Source organism: Carcharhinus amblyrhynchos, chromosome 15 (genome assembly GCF_965287045.1).
Source record: "Carcharhinus amblyrhynchos chromosome 15, sCarAmb.v2.hapA, whole genome shotgun sequence".
NCBI classification, from domain to species: Eukaryota; Metazoa; Chordata; class Chondrichthyes; order Carcharhiniformes; family Carcharhinidae; genus Carcharhinus; species Carcharhinus amblyrhynchos.
The window spans coordinates 76,238,919-76,257,649 of NC_137338.1; the positions used below are offsets into that span (position 1 = coordinate 76,238,919).

The following is an 18,731-nucleotide window of genomic DNA, read 5'->3' on the forward strand; positions in this document are numbered from 1 at the left end:
TGCCTGGAATGTGGATATGACTGGGCCAGACCGGGATTTACTGCTCACTGTTAGATGTACTGAGAATCGTAGGATCCCTGCCGTGCGGGAAGAGGCCATTTGGCCCATCAAGTCTGTACCGACCACAATCCCCACCCAGGTCCCATCCCCGTAACCCCACACATTTTACCCTGCTAATCTCCTGACATTGGCACAGCCAATCAACCTAACCAGCACACCTTTGGAGTGTGGGAGGAAATCGGAGCACCCGGAGGAGACTCCACACAGATGGAAAGCGGTGCTGAGCTATCTATTTGATCCACAGTAGTGTGTTGATGCAATTGGGTGAGTTGCTAGTCCAATTTAAGGGCCAGTTATAAGCCGGGTGCTTTGGTGTGGGACTGGAGCCAGCTATAGACCAGACTGAATAAAAATGGCCGCTGTCCTTCCTTGCACAAAGGACATTTGGGTTTTTATGACAATTACTGGCTATTTCGTGATCATTTTTACCGGCTTTTTATTTCCAGATTTTAAACAAACACATGAAGTCAGATTCTCAAATGCCAGCAGCAGGATTTGAACTGATGGTGGCCACTTTACAAGCAGCCTTCAGGAGACGTCGCATCGGTTTAGGGGGCTGGCGCAAGGTGAAGGGTTAGGTGGATGTGTCAGCAGCAAACAGGACGATGGTAGTGAGTTACAGTTCACTCGGAACCCTCGTTGCTGTGGCAACATGCATGACGTAGCCTCTAGCTATGGATAATGATGGTAAAGGCTCCAAATTTCTTGCTGTCACATGTCACGGCGATGGCGGGACTGACGTATGAGGAGAGATTGACCAGGTTAGGATTGTTTTCGCCGGAGTTCAGACAAATGAGGGAGAATCTCATAGAGACTTATAAAATTCTAACAGGACTAGACAGGGTAGATGCAGGGAGGATATTACCCAATGGTGGGGGGAGTCCAGAACCAGGGGTCACAGTCTGAGGATTGAGGGTAGACCATTTAGGACGGGGGTGAGGAGATATTTCTTCACCCAGTGAACCTGTGGAATTCATTACCACAGGAAGTAGTTGATGCCAAAATATTGAATGTATTCAAGAAGTGACTGGATATAGCACTTGGGGCGAATGAGATCAAAGGTCATGGGGGGGAAAAGCAGGATTAGGCTATTGAGTTGGATGATCAGCCATGATCGTAATGAATAGCGGAGCAAACTCGAATGGCCTCCTGCTGCTCCTATCTCCTATATTTCTATGGTTGAGCAGGGATCTATCCCACTCTTATCACCTTCGATTGGAAGGACTGATCTCAATTTCTGGGGTGGGACTCAAACCCAGGGCTTCTGGCTCAGAGACACGGACACTATCCATTGTGCTACAAGACTCCTAAACAAAATGGTGTATTTAAGAGACATTCACCCACTGTTGCACACTCACCTATTAGTGCGCTGAGTTTTGGGGGAAAGAGAGAGGGAGCTGAGAGTTCAGTAGAGGATTTATAGTGGGAGTGCTAAGTAACTTCAGGAAGCATAAAGGAGAACATGCCCCTGTCAACATTAATGGGGAAAATGTTGAAATGGTCGAGAACTTCAAGGTTTTTTAGGTGTCCAGATCATGGTCCCCCCCATGCTGACACTATAGGTAGGAAAGCCCACCAACGCCTCTACTTTCTCACAAGACTAAGGAAATTTGGCATGTCAGCTTTGACCCTCACCAACTTTTACAGATGCACCATAGAAAGCATTCTTTCTGGTTCTATCACAGCTTGGTATGGGCTCCTGCTCTGTCCAAGACCACAAGAAACTGTAATAAATGTAGCCCAATCTATCACGCAAACCAACCTCCCATCCATTGACTTCTCTCTGCCTCAGAAAAGCAGCCAGCAGAATCCAGGATCCATAGATCCTGGACATACATTCTCCCACCTTCCGGAAAAAGATAAAAAAGTCTGAGGTCACGTACCAACCAACTCAAGAATAGCTTCTTCCCTGCTGCCCTCAGACTTTTGAAGGGACCTACCTTGCATTAAGTTGATCTTTCTCCACACCCTAGCTGTAACACTCATTTCCTTTTCTATGAATGGTATGCTTCATCTGTATACTGTGCAAGAAACAATACTTTTCACTGTATGTTAATACATTTGACAACATAAGAACATAAGAAGTAGGAGCAGGAGTAGGCCATCTAGCCCTTCGAGCCTGCCCCGCCATTCAATAAGATCATGGCTGATCTGAAGTGGATCAGTTCCACTTTCCCGCCTGCTCCCCATAACCCTTAATTCCCTTGTCTATCAGAAATCTATCTACCCATGACTTAAACATATTCAACGAGGTAGCCTCCACCACTTCAACGGGCAGAGAATTCCAGAGACTCACCGCCCTCTGAGAGAAGAAGTTCCTCCTCAACTCTGATCTAAACTGTCCCCCCTCTTATTTTGAGGCTGTGCCCTCTAGTTCTGTTTTCCTTTCTAAACGGAAAGAATCTCTCTACCTCTACCCCATCTAGCCCCTTCATTATCTTGTAAGTCTCTATAAGATCCCCCCTCAGCCTTCTAAACTCCAATGAGTACAGGCCCAGTCTATTTAATCTCTCCTCATAGGCTAACCCCCTCATCTCCGGTATCAGCCTGGTGAACCTTCTCTGCACTCCCTCCAAGGCCAATATATCCCTTCGCAAATGCGGGGACCAAATCTGCACACAGTACTCCAGCTGCGGCCTCACCAGTACCCTGTACAGTTGCAGCAAGACCTCCCTGCTTTTATATTCAATCCCCCTCGCTATAAAGGCCAACATCCCATTCGCCTTCTTGATCACCTGCTGCACCTGCAGACTGAGTTTTTGCGACTCGTGCACAAGGACCCCCAGGTCCCTCTGCAAGCTTAATAACTTCAATAACTTTAACAACTTCAATAATAAATCAAATCAAAAGAATGTACCTGCATTTATATAGCACCTTTCACAACTTCAGGGCAGTCGCTGTTGCAACATAGGAAAACACAGCAGCAATTTGTATACAGTCAGCCCCTATAAACAGTCGCGTGACAATGGTTAGATCATCTGTTTTAGTGATGTTGGTTTGAGGGATAAATAACTGAGCAGTACGCAGGGGATAAACCCTCTGCTCTGCTTGGAAATAATGCCAAGGGGCAATGAAAATTACAGCACAGACACAGGCCCTTTGGCCCTCCAAGTCTGCACCGACCATGCTGCCCGACTGAACCAAAACCCCCTACCGTTCCGGGGACCGTATACCCCTATTCCCAAGCTATTCATGTATTTGTCCAGACGCCCCTTAAAAGTCACTATCGTATCTGCTTCCACTACCTCCCGAGTTCCAGGCACCCGCCACCTTCTGTGTAAAAAAACTTGCCTCGTACATCTCCTTTAAACCTTGCCCCTGGCACCTTAAACCTGTGCCCCCCTAGTAATTGACTCTTCCACCCTGGGGAGAAAGCTTCTGACTATCCACTCTGTCCATGCCCCTCACAACCTTGTTGACTTCCAAAAGGTCACCCCGCAACCTCTGAGGTCGCCCCCCCCCCCCGCCCCCCCCACCGCTCCCCCGCCCCCGCCCCCCTCAACACTTTACACGTATCTGAGGGGGGCAGACGTCTCATCCACCAGACGGCACGTCTGGCAGTGCGGCACTCCGTCAATGCTGAGGGGGAGTGTCAGTCTGGGTTGGTAAACGTAAGGAATGTCTGGAGGAGGTGGAGGAGCCAGAATAAGTTAGCCTGGACATACCTGGACGACAGCGCAATGTTTGACAGCCAGCCAAGGGGATGAGTTTCCACAAAATATTTATATAGAGTGTCAACCACATAGCATGGGAAGTTTGTTCTCTATGATCACTCTAGGATGGTTTGTGCCGGGAATCATCTTTGTGGGACACATCTTCCTCCTCAGCTCAATGTTAATTGTCTGACGATGCTTGTGTTGGAGCACCTGGAACATTGGAAATTGTTAAAGGTGCTATGCAAATGCAAGTTGTCGTTCATAGGGATATCTGAAGTGGGCGAAATTTTCTTATCTGACTTTCAAATTTCGAGATGAAAGCTGCTTACCAGACTGAATATTGATGCAGTAAGAAGTCTCGCAACACCAGGTTAAAGTCCAACAGGTTTATTTGGTATCACGAGCTTTCTGAGCCCTGCCCCTTCATCAGGTGAGTGGGGAGTTGGGTCCACAAACATAGAGACAGACTCAATTGCAAGATAATGGTTGGAATGCGAGTCTTTACAGGTAATCAAGCCTTTACAGGTACAGACAATGTGAGTGGAGAAAGGGTTAAGCATAGGTTGAATTGTCTCAAGCCAGACAGTTAGTAGAATTTTGCAAGCCCAGGCCACATTTTCCAAGCCCACTGGCCACATTTGGCCAACTGTGTCTGTATCTATATATGCCCTGTTTGTGAACCCAACTCACCACTCACCTGATGAAGGAGCAGCGCTCCGAAAGCTCATGATACCAAATAAACCTGTTAGACTTTAACCTGGTGTTGTGAGGCTTCTTACTGTGTCCACCCCAGTCCAATGCCGGTATCTCCACATCATCTTTATTGATAGGCATCCTCTGTTAAAGTTTTTAAAACTGATGCCTATACTTTCATTGCTGTTCTTTTAAAACACAATTCCTGTGGCACGGTGGCACAGTGGTTAGCTCAGCTGCCTCACAGCGCCAGGGACCCGGGTTCGATTCCCGGCTTGGGGTCACTGTCTGTGCGGAGTTTGCACATTCTCCCCGTGTCTGTGTGGGTTTCCTCCGGCTGCTCTGATTTCCTCCTACACAGTGAACGGCACAATGTTTCGGTGCATTGGCCATGGTAAATTCTCCCTCACTGTATCCTAACAGCGTGACGACTGGGGGATTTTCACAATAACTTCATTGCAGTGTTAATGTAAGCCGACTTGTGACACTAATAAATAAACTTAGATTATTTCATTAACAAATTCAATGACGCATTTGAAGCTTCATTTACAAATCAGAATCTGTTGGAACTCATTAGAGATTGATGATTTAAATGAATATGTGATATTAACAAACACAAACAGTTGGTGGATGGATTAAGGAGCTACACAATATAACTCTGATCCCGTGGAACCGGTGTCCTGGTGTGTTATTTGTGCAAAGTAGCTAGGGACATGTTTTAAAAAAGTCAGTTCAACGTCCCTGTCAAAGAACAAGGGATCATAATTATATTCAAATGTCCAGATGAAGGCTGGGTCTTGTCAGATAATGGTCACTTTTGTTGGTTTTCTGACGTGCCTGTTGGTTACACTCCCTTCCATCACTTCAGTGTTTAGTGCCATCGCTCTGTGACAAGAGACGTCTTTCATGGCTGGACGTGTAAGCTTCCATTTAAAGGACAGGATTGTGCACTGTGCTTTGTACTGTGTGCCTCTTGTTCCCCATCCCTCAGGGCTGGTGGTGATAGGCACACTGCAGCCCATCCATCCTGCCGACAGAGACAATCACAAAGACTCAGGAAGACAGTCAATAGTGGCTATGCAGAGATTTGTGCGTTGATATAGGATACAATCATAGAATCCCACAGTGCAGAAGGAGGCCATTCAGCCCATCGAGTCTGCATCAACCACAACCCTGTCCAGACCCTTTCCCCATAACCCAACTTATTTACCCTACTAACCCCCTGACACTAAGGGGCGACTTACCATGGCCAATCAACCTAACCCACACATCTTTGGACTGTGGGAAGAAACTGGAGCACCCGGAGGAAACCTACACAGAACACAGGAAGAATGTGCAAACTCCACACTGACAGTGACCCAAGCCGGGAATTGAACCCGGGTCCCTGGTGCTGTGAGGCAGCAGTGTTAACCACTGTGCTGCCCCTACGCTCTAGAGTATAGAGCTTGGCTTGTGTAGCTGTGGGAGAGTATCTTGAGCCCACTCTCTCCATCCATGGGAATTTCAGAGTCCAGAAAAGCGTGATTCACGCCAGCGAGATGGTGTTTTCCAACCGTGAACTAACCTCGCCAGCGGAGTGCTGCAGAACACCCTGGGGAAAGGCATCAACCTAATGTGAGTGCATCGGCATATCGTTAGCAAGCGCTCAGTCCGGATATCGAGGCCATGCTGAATATTCAACTAGCGCCAGCGTGACGTTATGTTGGTGCCATTTTGTAACAGCAGGATATAAGTGTGAACCTGCCACCATCCCCACCGAGGGGGATATCAGAAGTCAGTGCTCAGGTGGCCATCATTTCTCCAGCAGTCCAACACACAGAAGGCACCAGGGAGAATGCTGGGGATGGACACAGGGCAGCTCAGGGTCAGGGGTGTATGGGTCACTGCTGCCATGGACAGCAACCGTGCCTTGTGAAACATAAAGATCTCCTCGTCAGCCCATCAGGTCTGCACTGACCATAATCCCCCTGACACAAGGGTCAATTTAGCATGGCCAATATACCTGGACTGTGGGAGGAAACCGGAGCACCCGGAGGAAACCCACACAGACACTGAGAGAATGTGTAGACCCTGCACAGATAGTGACCTTAGGCTGGAATTGAACTGAGATATCTGGTGCTGTGAGGCAGCAGTGGTAAACACTGTACCACCGTGCTGCCCCCAGGCATTGCCCCAACATCCGGGCAACATTTGAACAAGTATAGCATCAAGGACAAAATTGACCTGATGGGCCGAATGGCCTTCTTCTGCATTGTCAGGATTCTACGATTCTATGTCAAGAGCAGTCAGTGCCCCTGTTTCCATTTCTTATGTTCTACTGATGCTCTGTCAGAGATGATCTAACACAGTTGAGACCAGGCATCAAAATTGAGGGCTTTCCTATTCTGTTGTATGTTTGCCCACCTCCCCTGTCCCAGTGGTTGATCCTTGACAGTTTTGTTTAGTGTCCAGACACCAAGGAGGATCAGTGGGGAAGCTCTCTCTCGTTGTTGGAGTCATACCTAACTGTGGTCATTTGTGGCAATATCCCTTTAAGGTCAACACAGCAAAGTGTCACCTGGCTTAGTCAGAGTCGTACAGCACAGGGAAGGCCCTTCAGCCCATCGAGTCCGCACTGACAATAACTACCAGTAAAGTTGTCTTGAGTGTTATGATGTCTCATCCAAGATTGAGTTGGGAATGACGGTGAAGCCACTTGCTGTGTATATCAGCTGGCTTGTGGATTCACTATCGCCCACATTGTGCTGCCACTCAATTCTGACCTCAGTGAAAGCACGTGTAAGTGTGATTCTCACACACACTGCAGCCCCGACTCTTCCTGCCTTGGCTGCTATAGGAACCCTTGGCGAACGCCTCTCAATTCTGCCAAGAAGCTTGCCCCGTTTAGATTTAATATTCAGTTTCATTAATCCTCAACAGAAGAGTGTGCTGAAACGTAACTGCGCTAAACGGCAGGGCAAAGGTAGGTCACGGAAAATGGTCAAATAATCTTTCTGAGGCATGATGCTAAATCTCCAAACCAGTAGTTTCTCTCTCTTGATTTGAAATGGAAAGCAGACAGTTACATTTAAATAGTGAAGGCAGAATGAGAGGGAGAGCTAGAAAGGGAGACAGACGTTGCAAGCTCGTGTTTGTAACATGTTTTTCTCCCCTCTATGTGGTTAGTACTGCTCACAGTGCCAGGGTTCGATTCCTGGCTTGGGTCACTGTGTGTGCAGAGTTTGCACGTTCTCCCCGTGTCTGCGTGGGTTTCCTCTTGCAGTCCGAAAGATGTACTGATTAGGTGCTCTGGCCGTGCTAAACTCCCCCTCAGTGTACCCGAACAGGCGCCGGAGTGTGGCAACCAGGGGAATTTCACAGTAACTTCATTGCCGTGTTAATGTAGGCCTTACTTGTGAGGCTAATAAATAAACTTAAACTTGAAAGAAACCAGAAGTGGTTCTTGGAGCTGGGATCATACCCGAAAGAACCCCCCCTTGGAGCTGGGATCACGCCCCTTGATGGACAAGCAGCAACTCGAAAGAAGAAGTCAGAGAGTGTTCCTCAATAATCATGTTCGGGTTCCCAGCCACACGGATGGAGTGGCCATTCAGGCAGGGGTGAAGCTGGCTTGCTTGAATGGGCATCCCGTTCAGTGATGGTGGGCAAGGGGAAGCATTCTTAAAGACCACAGTGTGTGCGAACAAAGTGTGGAAAGCGCCTATTGTACCCACCTCCAAGAAATGTCACTATTTTATCACATCATTACCTTGTCAGTATTCCAGGACAGTGTGATCTGAGACAAAAGGATAAATCTTCACCATCCCTATCTGGATGGGAATCTGGCAGAGTGGATTTCCCACATGAACCTCTGAATAAGAGAGGACAAAAGCAAGGAAGGTAGACTGAATCTTCACTAAACCTCTGCTGGTGGTTACACTCAATCCTGGGCAGCACACCTTTGGGAGAATGATGAAGACTTAACTCTTTTGCAGACCGCTAGCTTCACTAAGTTGTCATTGAACCTGGGTACCTCTGAAACTCCAGTCTCCCGACTGCACACAAATATCTTCTGAACCCTAACGTAGCCCTAGCATGAACCAGTGACCTTCTCAGCTCCCCGAGGCTTCCCCTGAGCCCTGACTATACAAAATGGCTCCTGGGGTTTCTCTGTGAGCTGCACACCACACCTAACCATCTCTCCCAATAAGTACACAGATACATTGAAACCACAGAACCTTCTAAAGCTCCACCCATTTCCATCAGGAAGATTTTTCAGGGTTCATTGAACACTTTTAAACCAATTTAACTGCAACTCCTAAAACAAAACATCTCTCAGGGTGCGCTTCTTTACGTAATATACACATCACATTCACAGTCCCCTAGCTAAGTAAGCCCACCTTCTGTTTTAGACCCGTATCTTTCCAGCTGTTAATCCCTTATGGCAACATGAGATGGATGAGATATCCATCACTAAGGGTAAACATAGACAAGTGGATAGAATAGCACTTTGCGTGGTACAGTGATTAGCACAGCTACCTCCCAGCCCCAAGGACCCAGGTTCAATTCCAGCCTCAGGTCAGTGTTTGGAGCCTGCATGTTCTCCCCGTGTCTGTGTGGGTTTCTTTCGGGTGCTCCAGTTTCCACCCATAGTCCAAAGATATGTAGGTTAGGTTGATTGGCCATGCTAAATTCTCCCTCAGCATACCTGAACAGGTGCCAAAGTGTGGCATCTAAGGGATTTTTACAGTAACTTCATTGCAGTGGTAATGTAAGCCTTACTTGTGACACTAATAAATAAACCTTAAACTTTTTTGTGTGCTGTAAGGTCTGTGTATTTAAATACTGAACCCAATATACTGCGAGGCCTGGATACAGTGGACATGGAGAGGATATTCCCACTAGTAGGAAAAACTAGAACCAGAGGGCACAACCTCAGGCTAAAGGGACGATCCTTTAAAACAGAGATGAGGAGGAATTTCTTCAGCCAGAGAGTGGGGAATCCGTGGAACTCTTTGCCGCAGAAGGCTGTGGAGACCAGGTCATTGAGTGTCTTTAAGACAGAGATGGATAGGTTCTTGATTAATAAGAGGATGAGGGGTTATGGGGAAAAGGCAGGAGGATGGGGATGAGAAAAATATCAACCATGATTGAATGGCGGAACAGACTCGATGGGCCGAGTGGCCTAATTCTACTCCTATGTCTTATATTGCTGCTGAGAACCCGGTATGGGATATAGACACCACATCGGGAATGATCAGGCACAGAATTTACTCCAAACCTGCAAGAAAGATTGCTAACTGAAAACTGGAAAAGGCACAAGATGAATTTTCAGGTCTAATGTGACCATTTATGAGGCTTTCACTGCTGGATTTTCACAGCCTGTGCGCCATTCTCCCTGATCTTACTTTTTAATGCTCTCACAGTCAGAAGTATTATTGCTTCAACCCAGCCCGTGTGAGTACGATTACATAACTGATTACTCCAAAGACGCACAAAGTCAAGCGCACCAATTTAAAATCATCGTCAAAGGAAACAGGGGTAAGATGAAGAGAATTCTCTTTGTGTCGCTGTGATTTTGGAATGCACTGTCTGAAAAGATGGTGGAAGGAGGTTCAATGGTAACCTTTATAAGGGGAAATGTTTATTTATTAGTGTCACATGTAGGGCTTACATTAACACTGCAATGAAGTGTTAATGAAAATGAGAGCTAGTTAACGGCTCCTTAAAGAGGTGGCGAGGATCTCACTCAAGTATGATTGACATCCAAACCTTGATGAGGAGTCCAAAGTTTATTTTTATTTAGTGTCACAAGTAGGCTTACATTAACACTGCAATGAAGTTACTGTGAAAATCCCCTAGTCGCCACGCTCCGGCGCCTGTTCAGGTACACTGAGGGTGAATTTAGCCAATGCACCCTAACCAGCGCATCTTTCAGACTGTGGGAGGAAACCGGAGCGCCCGGAGGGAACCCATGCAGACACTGGGAGACCCCACACAGACAGTGACCTAAGCCGGGAATTGAACCCGGGTCCCTGGCATTGTGAGGTACCAATGCTAACCACTGTGCCACCGCGCCACCCTGGAATTAGATGGATGGTTGCAAGGTGGACATTTGCAAAGCTATAGGGAAATGGCAGCTGACTGGTCTCTTTCTGTGCTGTAAGATTCTGCTGCAACAATAATTATCTTTCTCCTCCTGTCCTCTCGCCAGGTGAGCTGTCCTTGGAGGACTTGCCCGATCCCTTCCTGGTCACCATGCACATCATTACCGACCCCGGAAACTCAGCAGCCCTGCAGCGAGCCGTCGACAGTCTCGTAACGTGGATTAACCCCAGCCTGCGCCTCTTCATCGCCTCCGAGCACGGCTCCTCACAGCCGCCCAGGGCGGGCGGTGGCAGCGGTGCCGCCCATCTGGCGCTGGCTGTGATTGTCTTCGTCCGCGAAGAGTGCGGGCAGCGGATTTCACAGCTCCACGAGCACTTCCTCCACCCGCCGTGGCAGTACCACCACACCGAGTGTGTCAAGGGCAGGATTCTCCCCTACATGCCCAGGAACCAGGATTTCTTCACACTGGCCAATCAGGCGGCCCTCTGGGCTGTCAGGCAGGTGCACTATGGGAAAGAGATCGTCCGCTTCACCATTTACTGCAGCTTTGACAACTTTGTGGACATGGTGAGGATGTACCAGCTGATCCTGAGAAGGGAGTCGTCTAAACGGAAGCCAGACTTTGTGTTCTTCACCATCTATTCCAACGCGGAGGTTGACATCCAGCTGTCACTGAAGAAACTCCCAAAGGGTCAGTGCCCTGCCCCCACCCAATCAGCCCTACTGGAGTTCAGAGTCCACAACATTGGACACCTCATCCCACTCCTGCCCAATCCCTGTAGCCCCATCAGTGACGTGAGGTGGCAAACGGAAGACTATGATGGCAACAAGCTCCTGTTGCAGGTAATACCGCCCTCTGCTGCAGGGTAGAAGGAATTGCGAGGATGGAGGTTCGCACGTTCTGATTAATGTATCATCCCCTTGCCAATATAAAGAGCTCTGTTACAAAATAGCTAGCCCCTCTTAAAGGAAGAGTGGAAGTTCTATCTCTGGTAAAGATGCCACTGTCTTCATAGAATCCCTACAGTGCAAATGGAGGCCATTCAGCCCATTGAGTCTGCACCAACTCTCTGACAGATCCCAGGCCCTTTCCCCTGTAACTCCACATATTTACCTCATTAATCCCCCTAACCTATCTTGAGACACTAAGGGCCAATCTACCTAACCAGCACATCTTTGGACTGTCGGAGGGAACCAGAGCACTCGGAGGAAAGCCACACAGACATAGGGAGAACATGTGGACTCCACACAGGCAGGCTCTGTCTCAGCGACAGGAGCTACTGGCGTGTTTGCCACACTGCACGCAGTCCCTGGAGCTAACTGCCCATAGGATGACCTGTCACCAGCTCAGCAGGCCAGTTTGCACTCGATGGTACAGCTGGCAATACACGTGCCCACAAAGTGTATGCCTTCACAGCTTTACCATCAGAGGTGGCCTCTGTCTTACAGGAGCCCCCTGCAAAGGCTTAGTTTGAATTGATTTTGATTTGATTTATTATTGTCACATATATTAGTATACAGCGAGAAGTATTGCTTCTTGCGCACTATACAAAGCATACTGTTCATAAAGAGAAAGAGGAGAGAGTGCAGAATGTAGTGTTACAGTCACAGCTAGGATGTAGAGAACGATCAACTTAATGCAAAGTAGGTCCATTCAAAGGTCTGACGACAGCAGGGAAGAAGCTGTTCTCGAGTCGGTTGGTACGTGGGGTCCTTAATTATACTGGCTGCTTTGCCAAGGCAGCGGGAAGTGTAGACAGGGTCAATGGATGGGAGGCTGGTTTGCGTGATGGATTGGGCTACATTCACAACCTTTTGGAGTTTCTTGCAGATGAGGGGTCCTGGCGTGTGTGGGTGGGGCACCTACAGTTCTCCTAGATAATATTAAATACTAACCACTTACCTCGGTGTCAACACCACACTAAAAGCACTGTGGAATTTAACAGCATAAAAATAGTGATAACAATGATCAGGGATCAGCTATCACCGTTCAAGCTTGCCAAACCTCCAGGATTGCCATGGAGTCTCCAGGAAGTAAAGATTAAACTCTGGATTATCACAATGGCATTAAAAAAAGCAATCAATTTACTCAGCACTGATAGGAAACATCTTATTGAAACTCACGGGATACTGCAAGGCCTTATTAATCAAGAACCTATCTATCTCTGTCTTAAAGACACTCAATGACCTGGCCTCCACAGCCTTCTGCGGCAAAGAGTTCCACACATTCCCCACTCTCTAGCTGAAGAAATTCCTCCTCATCTCTGTTTTAAAGGATCATCCCTTTAGCCCGAGGTTGTGCCCTCTGGTTCTAGTTTTTCCTACTAGTGGAAACATCCTCTCCACGTCCACTCTATCCAGGCCCCGCAGTATCCTGTAAGTTTCAATAAGATCCCCCCCCTCATCCTTCTAAACTCCGATGAGTACAGACCCAGAGTCCTCAGCCATTCCTCATCCGACAAGCTCTTCATTCCAGGGATCATCCTTGTGAACCTCCTCTGGACCCTTTCCAAAGGCCAGTGCATGTACAAATCCCAGAGTGCTTTGCAACCAGTGAAGTACTGAAGTGCGGTCCCTGTTGTAATGGAGGAAAAGCAGCAGCAGATTTGTGCACAGCAAGATCCCACAATTTGAGAATCGCCAGATTACCTGTTTTTGTGATGTTTGTGGAGGATGAGTATTGGCCAAGGCAACCAGACTTGACTCCCCTACTCTCCTTGAAGTAGTGTCTCGTGATCTTTCACATTTATCTTAGAGAGTTGGGGGGTTTGTTACAAAGTCTCATCCGAAAGGTGGCATCGCCATACAGCACAGTGAGTACCGAGGTAGAACATCAGCTGAGAGCCGTGTGCTCCAGCCCGGTACCTGGAGTGGGGTTGGAAAGCAGAAGCTTTTGACTCAGGTCAGAGCTGATGTTACGGTGTTCCCAAATAGGAATCACGCCTGCGAACAATGGCACAACGGAAGAGTCGCAGTTACAATGTCTGTTTTGCTGCTGCGTAGTTTGCCTGCCGCAGTTAAGTGATGGTGTGAGCTGAAAATGGTTGGGGGGGTCCTACACTAGCAGATGAGGCAGCTGGCCATCGCTCTCACCCAGTGGGCTAAGGAAAGGTCCACATAAACAGCTAGTGTGTCCCTTTATCTGCTAAATGTGCCACCAATGTCAGCGACGCTTAATAAAAGCAAAGATATTTCAGTAACTCAGTACGCTGTAGGCCCAGCCTTTTGATAACAGCTTTAAGTCGCCACTAAGTCTCTCCGATGTCACTCATTGTTGACCGAGTGATCGAGTGGCCAAGCAGACAAATGGTCTTTGTTGTTTTAGTCAGTACCCACTTCATATGGATTTAGAGCACTTTCTCCCTGGCACACACACGAGTGGGAGATACCAGGCAGTGCTAACCCTGAGTGAGGTAATAGGCTTTAAAGGCTTTGGCTCTACAAGGGAACCGCTTTGTACATCACGTAAATGCACACTTAGCACTGACAGCCTGCCACAGCGCAGCTAAACAAAAGTCCCAATTTTGAAACGGGAGCCACTTTCTCAATCCGCTCGTTCGCTCGCCGTGGGGGAGCGCGCCCCCTTCCACAGGGACAGATTTCAGAGTAGAACCAGCACCCAGAGCTAAGGCATGGTCTCAATGTCAAGGGTAAAGCAGCACAAGCTATCTGAATGGTAGGTACAGGGACAGTGAAGCTCCAGAACAAGGTGGGAGTAGATATCTGGTCCATCCATTCAACTTGGCTAGGTGTGGAATCCAGGAAGAAAATAATCACTGGGAGAAGAAACATGGCCTGAGATCTTTCAAATCTGTAACACTTTGGAGTGATTACTATTTGTTGCACCATGAGATATCTGCCAGTCATTAAAAGGCGGCCAACTTTAACATTGGTGCCACAGTGGTTAGCACTGCTGCCTCACAGCGCCAGGGACCCAGGTTCGATTCCTGGCTTGGGGTCACTGTCTGTGCGGAGTCTGCACATTCTCCCCGTGTCTGCGTGGGTTTCCTCCCACATTCTGAAAGACGTGTTGGTTAGGTGCACTGACCCGAAGAGCCTGTGGCGACTAGGGGATTTGCACAGTAACTTCATTGCAGTGTTAATGTAAGCCTTACTTGTGACTAATAAACAAACTTCAACTTTTTTGTTTACAAAGTTGATTGGAGGCAACACCAGTTACCTTTGTGAAGGAAAAGAACTCACGTTACTTAGCTCCTTTCACCTCCTCAGGATGTCCGACCACACTCCACGGCCAATGAATTATACGTCAAGGACAACACTGCGGCAACCAATGTGCACAGCACAATCCCACAAACAGCAGTGTGGAAAATGACCACATCATCTGTTTTTGATGTTGGAACAGAGGGGAACTCTATCCCTCCTTTTCACATACAGTCATGGGAATGCTGGAATCCCTGAGAGAGCAGATAGGAGTCCATTTGGAAAAGGCATGTCTGATAGTGCAGCAGTCTCTCAGTACAGCAGCAGGAGGTTGAAATCTAAACGGGCAGAAGTTACGTTGCAGAGTTCAGGTCAGATACCATCTCCAGGGCTAATTCAGTTCTGGATGCTGTGTCTCGGGAAGGATATACTGACCTTGGAGGCTGTGCAATGCAAGTTCACCAGAACAGTACTGGAGCTAAGAACTTATGGATTGCATTAACTACATCCACCGCACTTTGGGGTAGCGAATTCCACAGATTTTGGGAGAAATAGTTTCTCCTCAATTCTGTTTTAAATTTGCTACCCGTTATCCTAAGGCCTCTCATCCTAGGACGCCCCACAAGAGGAAGCATCCGCTCCACATCTACTTTATCCATACATTTTATCATGTTGAATCCCTCAATTTGATCTCCCCTCATTCTTCTAGATTCCACGGAGTATCGGCCTAAACTGTTCAATCTTTCTTCATACAACAAACCTCCTCAGCTCTGGAATCAGTCTAATGAACCTCCTCTGAACTGCCTCCTTTGCCACCACATCCTTCCTCAAGTCAGGAGACCAAAACTGGGCACAATACTCCAGGTGCGGTCTCACCAATGCCTTGTGTATATATACTTCTGGGTCATCTCCATCAGAACACAAAATTGGACCCCTTGCTGCAAACGAGATTATCCCAACTTCACTCCAGTGGGTGGGATAGGGTCCCAGGGTGGCCGGGGAACAGATCATCTTAGTAGTGCCTGGAGGAACAGTTTCTCTCCAAAACTTTGAAAATTAATTTGATACTTATCATTGGTGAGGCCTTCTTTAGCTCCATCATTTGTGTAACTGGTTGGATTGAGCACTGCGCAAGCCCTAAATGTTCATCTGCGTTCTATTCCTACTGTAGGACACCGATACCCATGTTAAAAAGGGGCCTATCAGCTAAAACAGGCAGGTGATTTGGCCACCCATCAGAAGGCCCCTTTCAAAATGGCGCTGGCCATCTTGCCAACAGTAGTTTATTTATTTATTAGTTGCAAGTAACTAAGCTTACATTAACACTGCAATGAAGTTACTGTGAAATTCCCCTCGTCACCTCACTCTGGCGCCTGTTCGGGTCAATGCCCATAACCAGCACGTCTCCCAGACTTTGGGAGGAAACTAGAGCGCCCAGAAGAAACCCACGCAGACATGGGGAGAATGTGCAAAGTCTGCACAAAGAGTGACCCAAGCCGGGAATCAAACCCAGGTCCCTGGCGCTGTGAGGCAGCAGTGCTAACCACCGTGCTGCCCTTACCAATAGTAACATGCCAATAAGACTGCCCATTAACACCAAGTGCAGTGAAAATTGACACCATACCCCTGACACAAAGATGCATCATGTGCGGTTAGTGCGTAAAGTATAATTCTGTTTTTACAGGTACAAAGTTTGTCCAGAAGCTCGGGGAAGAGAAGTGCAGTTCCTCAGTTCACCACAGCAAGGCGCAGCTCTTCCATTCCTTCACGCAGCTTCCTCCCCCCGTGCCATGGCTGTGCCCCAGAGCGATACCACCGCCACATCAGCCACAAACCGCAGCGCACAGGCGGGTTCAGCCGATTCCGAGGGAGCTCCCAGGAAGACATCTGGATCGGTGATGAAGGGGATTCTGGTAGGACAGCCGGCAGTGCCTCTGGGATATCCCGCGTCGCTCAGCGCAGTAAGTCCCTGTTCTGTCTGCCGACCTTCAGCGGCTCAGCTTCCTCCTCATCGTCGCTCGGCGACCTGGCCCTTTCATCGTGTGACAGGGGACAACCGTTCAGAGGCCTGGCGCTCGGTGTCACCTCTGGAATCGCAGCCCATGGCCCAGGAGGTGCAGCAGAGACCAACGTGGACACTGGCTTGACCACGTCCTGCTCTGACCTCTCCCTCCAGTCCACTCACTCAACACTGAATGGCTTCAGCAAAGACTTAGGCGGCGCTCTTCCTTCGCTGGGGAAATGCAACGCCAGACCAAAGGCAGCTCCCTTCAGACCTTTATCTGCGGTGGATTATTCACTCTCTCCCTTTTCCGAGCCTCCGTCCAGGTCGGTCCCTCGGTTCCCGGAATTCTCCTCCTGTTGCCTGACCTCGCGCGCGCCAAGTCCCCACGCCTTCTCTTCGGCATCTCGGTTCTGGTCCAGGACGAAACAGGCCTCGTCCTTGGAGGCGAAGCGTGCAGCCAGAAACGGGAACTGCCCGGAAGGCCGGCACTCTGCTCCGATTCTCGAGGGGGAGCAGGAATTTTACATCTGACCGTTTTCAACGGGCCAGAATTTCCTTCCCGCTGTCGCTAACTGTATTGAACAACGTGTATGGATGGACCAGCCAATGGATTCCACAGCTGGCGACGGACGGACAGGAAGAACGTTGCCGATAGCGACCCAGGTCACCTTGTTTCTGGGGTCAAGGGGAACCTCACTGCCACACGGCTGTTCAGAAGCATTACTGATAAAAATTCCCCTTGGACGTCCCACTGTCAAAGTTTCAAAAAAGCCCTTTGTGGCAGAAATCGGCAATGTGAACAGGGAAAGTACTGAGGGGATTTTAACCGCCAACCTTTCCTGGGTGAGCTCACGGCTGGGGAACTCTCGTCTTCCAACATTTACATTTCCGAAGACCAGAAGCTGCAGTGGTTTTGGTTCGAGCGTTCTTCATGAAGGAATTATCCTCAACTTGTTCCTGACAAGCAGCTGCTTAAACCACAAAAAATCCCGATCCTAGATTTTCCTGTCTCTGTTACCTTGCTCCATTTTGTGTTAACAACAATGTTTATTAAAAAAACGCCAGTCGGAAAGTTAATGCCCTCTTTGAGGCTGATTAGCCAAGCGCTATGTCAGAAGATCATAAGAAATAGGAGGAGGAGTAGGCCATTTGGCCCATCTAGCCTGCTGCCATCCCAATTGGATTTTGATTGAAATTTCTCTTCATCTTTGTCTTAAATGGAAGATCCCTTATTTTTCAACGGTTCTAGATTGTTCCACGATGAGAAACATCAGCCAGAAGTTTCCCATCCCACCCGCCATGGAAATTAGAGCGGGCGAGAGGCAGACAATGGAAAGGTGTTGACGTTGGGCGGATTTCAGGATGAGCGAAGTCCGTAAAATCCCACCCGTCATCTTGTTAAGCCCCTTCAGAATCTCATGTTTCACACAAGGTCCAGCCTGCTCAACCTTCATTAGACAACGCCTTCATCACAGGAATCAGCCTAGCAAACGTTCCCTGAACTGTTTCCAAAAGGTCTTGTCACTGACTACATTGACCTTAAGCAGGACAAGGCTTGATGTTGCTTTGTCGCAGCTGAGTCCGTAATCCTGAAACTCCCTTTCCACCAGCAACACACTGACTGCAGGGGGGCCCCCCGAGAGGATGGCCCATCATCACCATCTCATGGGCAACGCGGGTTGGCCAATATAGCCGGATTTTTCCTTCATCCAGAGAACATTGTGTGGGCGTCCCCATTTTATCGTCCATTTAGACTCAGCTCACTTGGAATTTTATACATTAAAAATCATTAACTGACTAAATAAATTCCAAATCTTAATCCTGGTTTAAAGCATCACTCTACGGGCTGTTAACTCTGTACTGGTATATAGCATTGTTACCTATTTCGTGTTCATGGTGTGAAGTGACGTGGTGTTATTTATTGTCTAAATTAAAAATGGAGTCTATTGATAAAAAACATGAGATTTATAAGACAATAAACTAATATATAAATAACTGGAAATGCACTGAAGATGCAGAACTCTGACATGTGGCTGTTGTGTAGAAATCTGGGCCAACAGCCACTCATC

General features: G+C 48.1%; 1 protein-coding gene across 1 annotated transcript; it reads left to right on the plus strand.

Annotated features, from left to right (window-relative positions):
* The first annotated feature begins 16 nt into the window (after positions 1-16).
* fam124a (family with sequence similarity 124 member A) lies at positions 17-17,264 on the plus strand. Its single transcript, XM_080203193.1, has 6 exons — positions 17-49; positions 507-626; positions 7,121-7,187; positions 7,297-7,371; positions 10,603-11,339; positions 16,342-17,264. The coding sequence occupies exons 1-6, from the start codon at positions 17-19 to the stop codon at positions 17,191-17,193; spliced, it is 1,884 nt and encodes a 627-aa protein (XP_080059319.1). The 3' UTR covers positions 17,194-17,264.
* Positions 17,265-18,731: the final 1,467 nt, after the last annotated feature.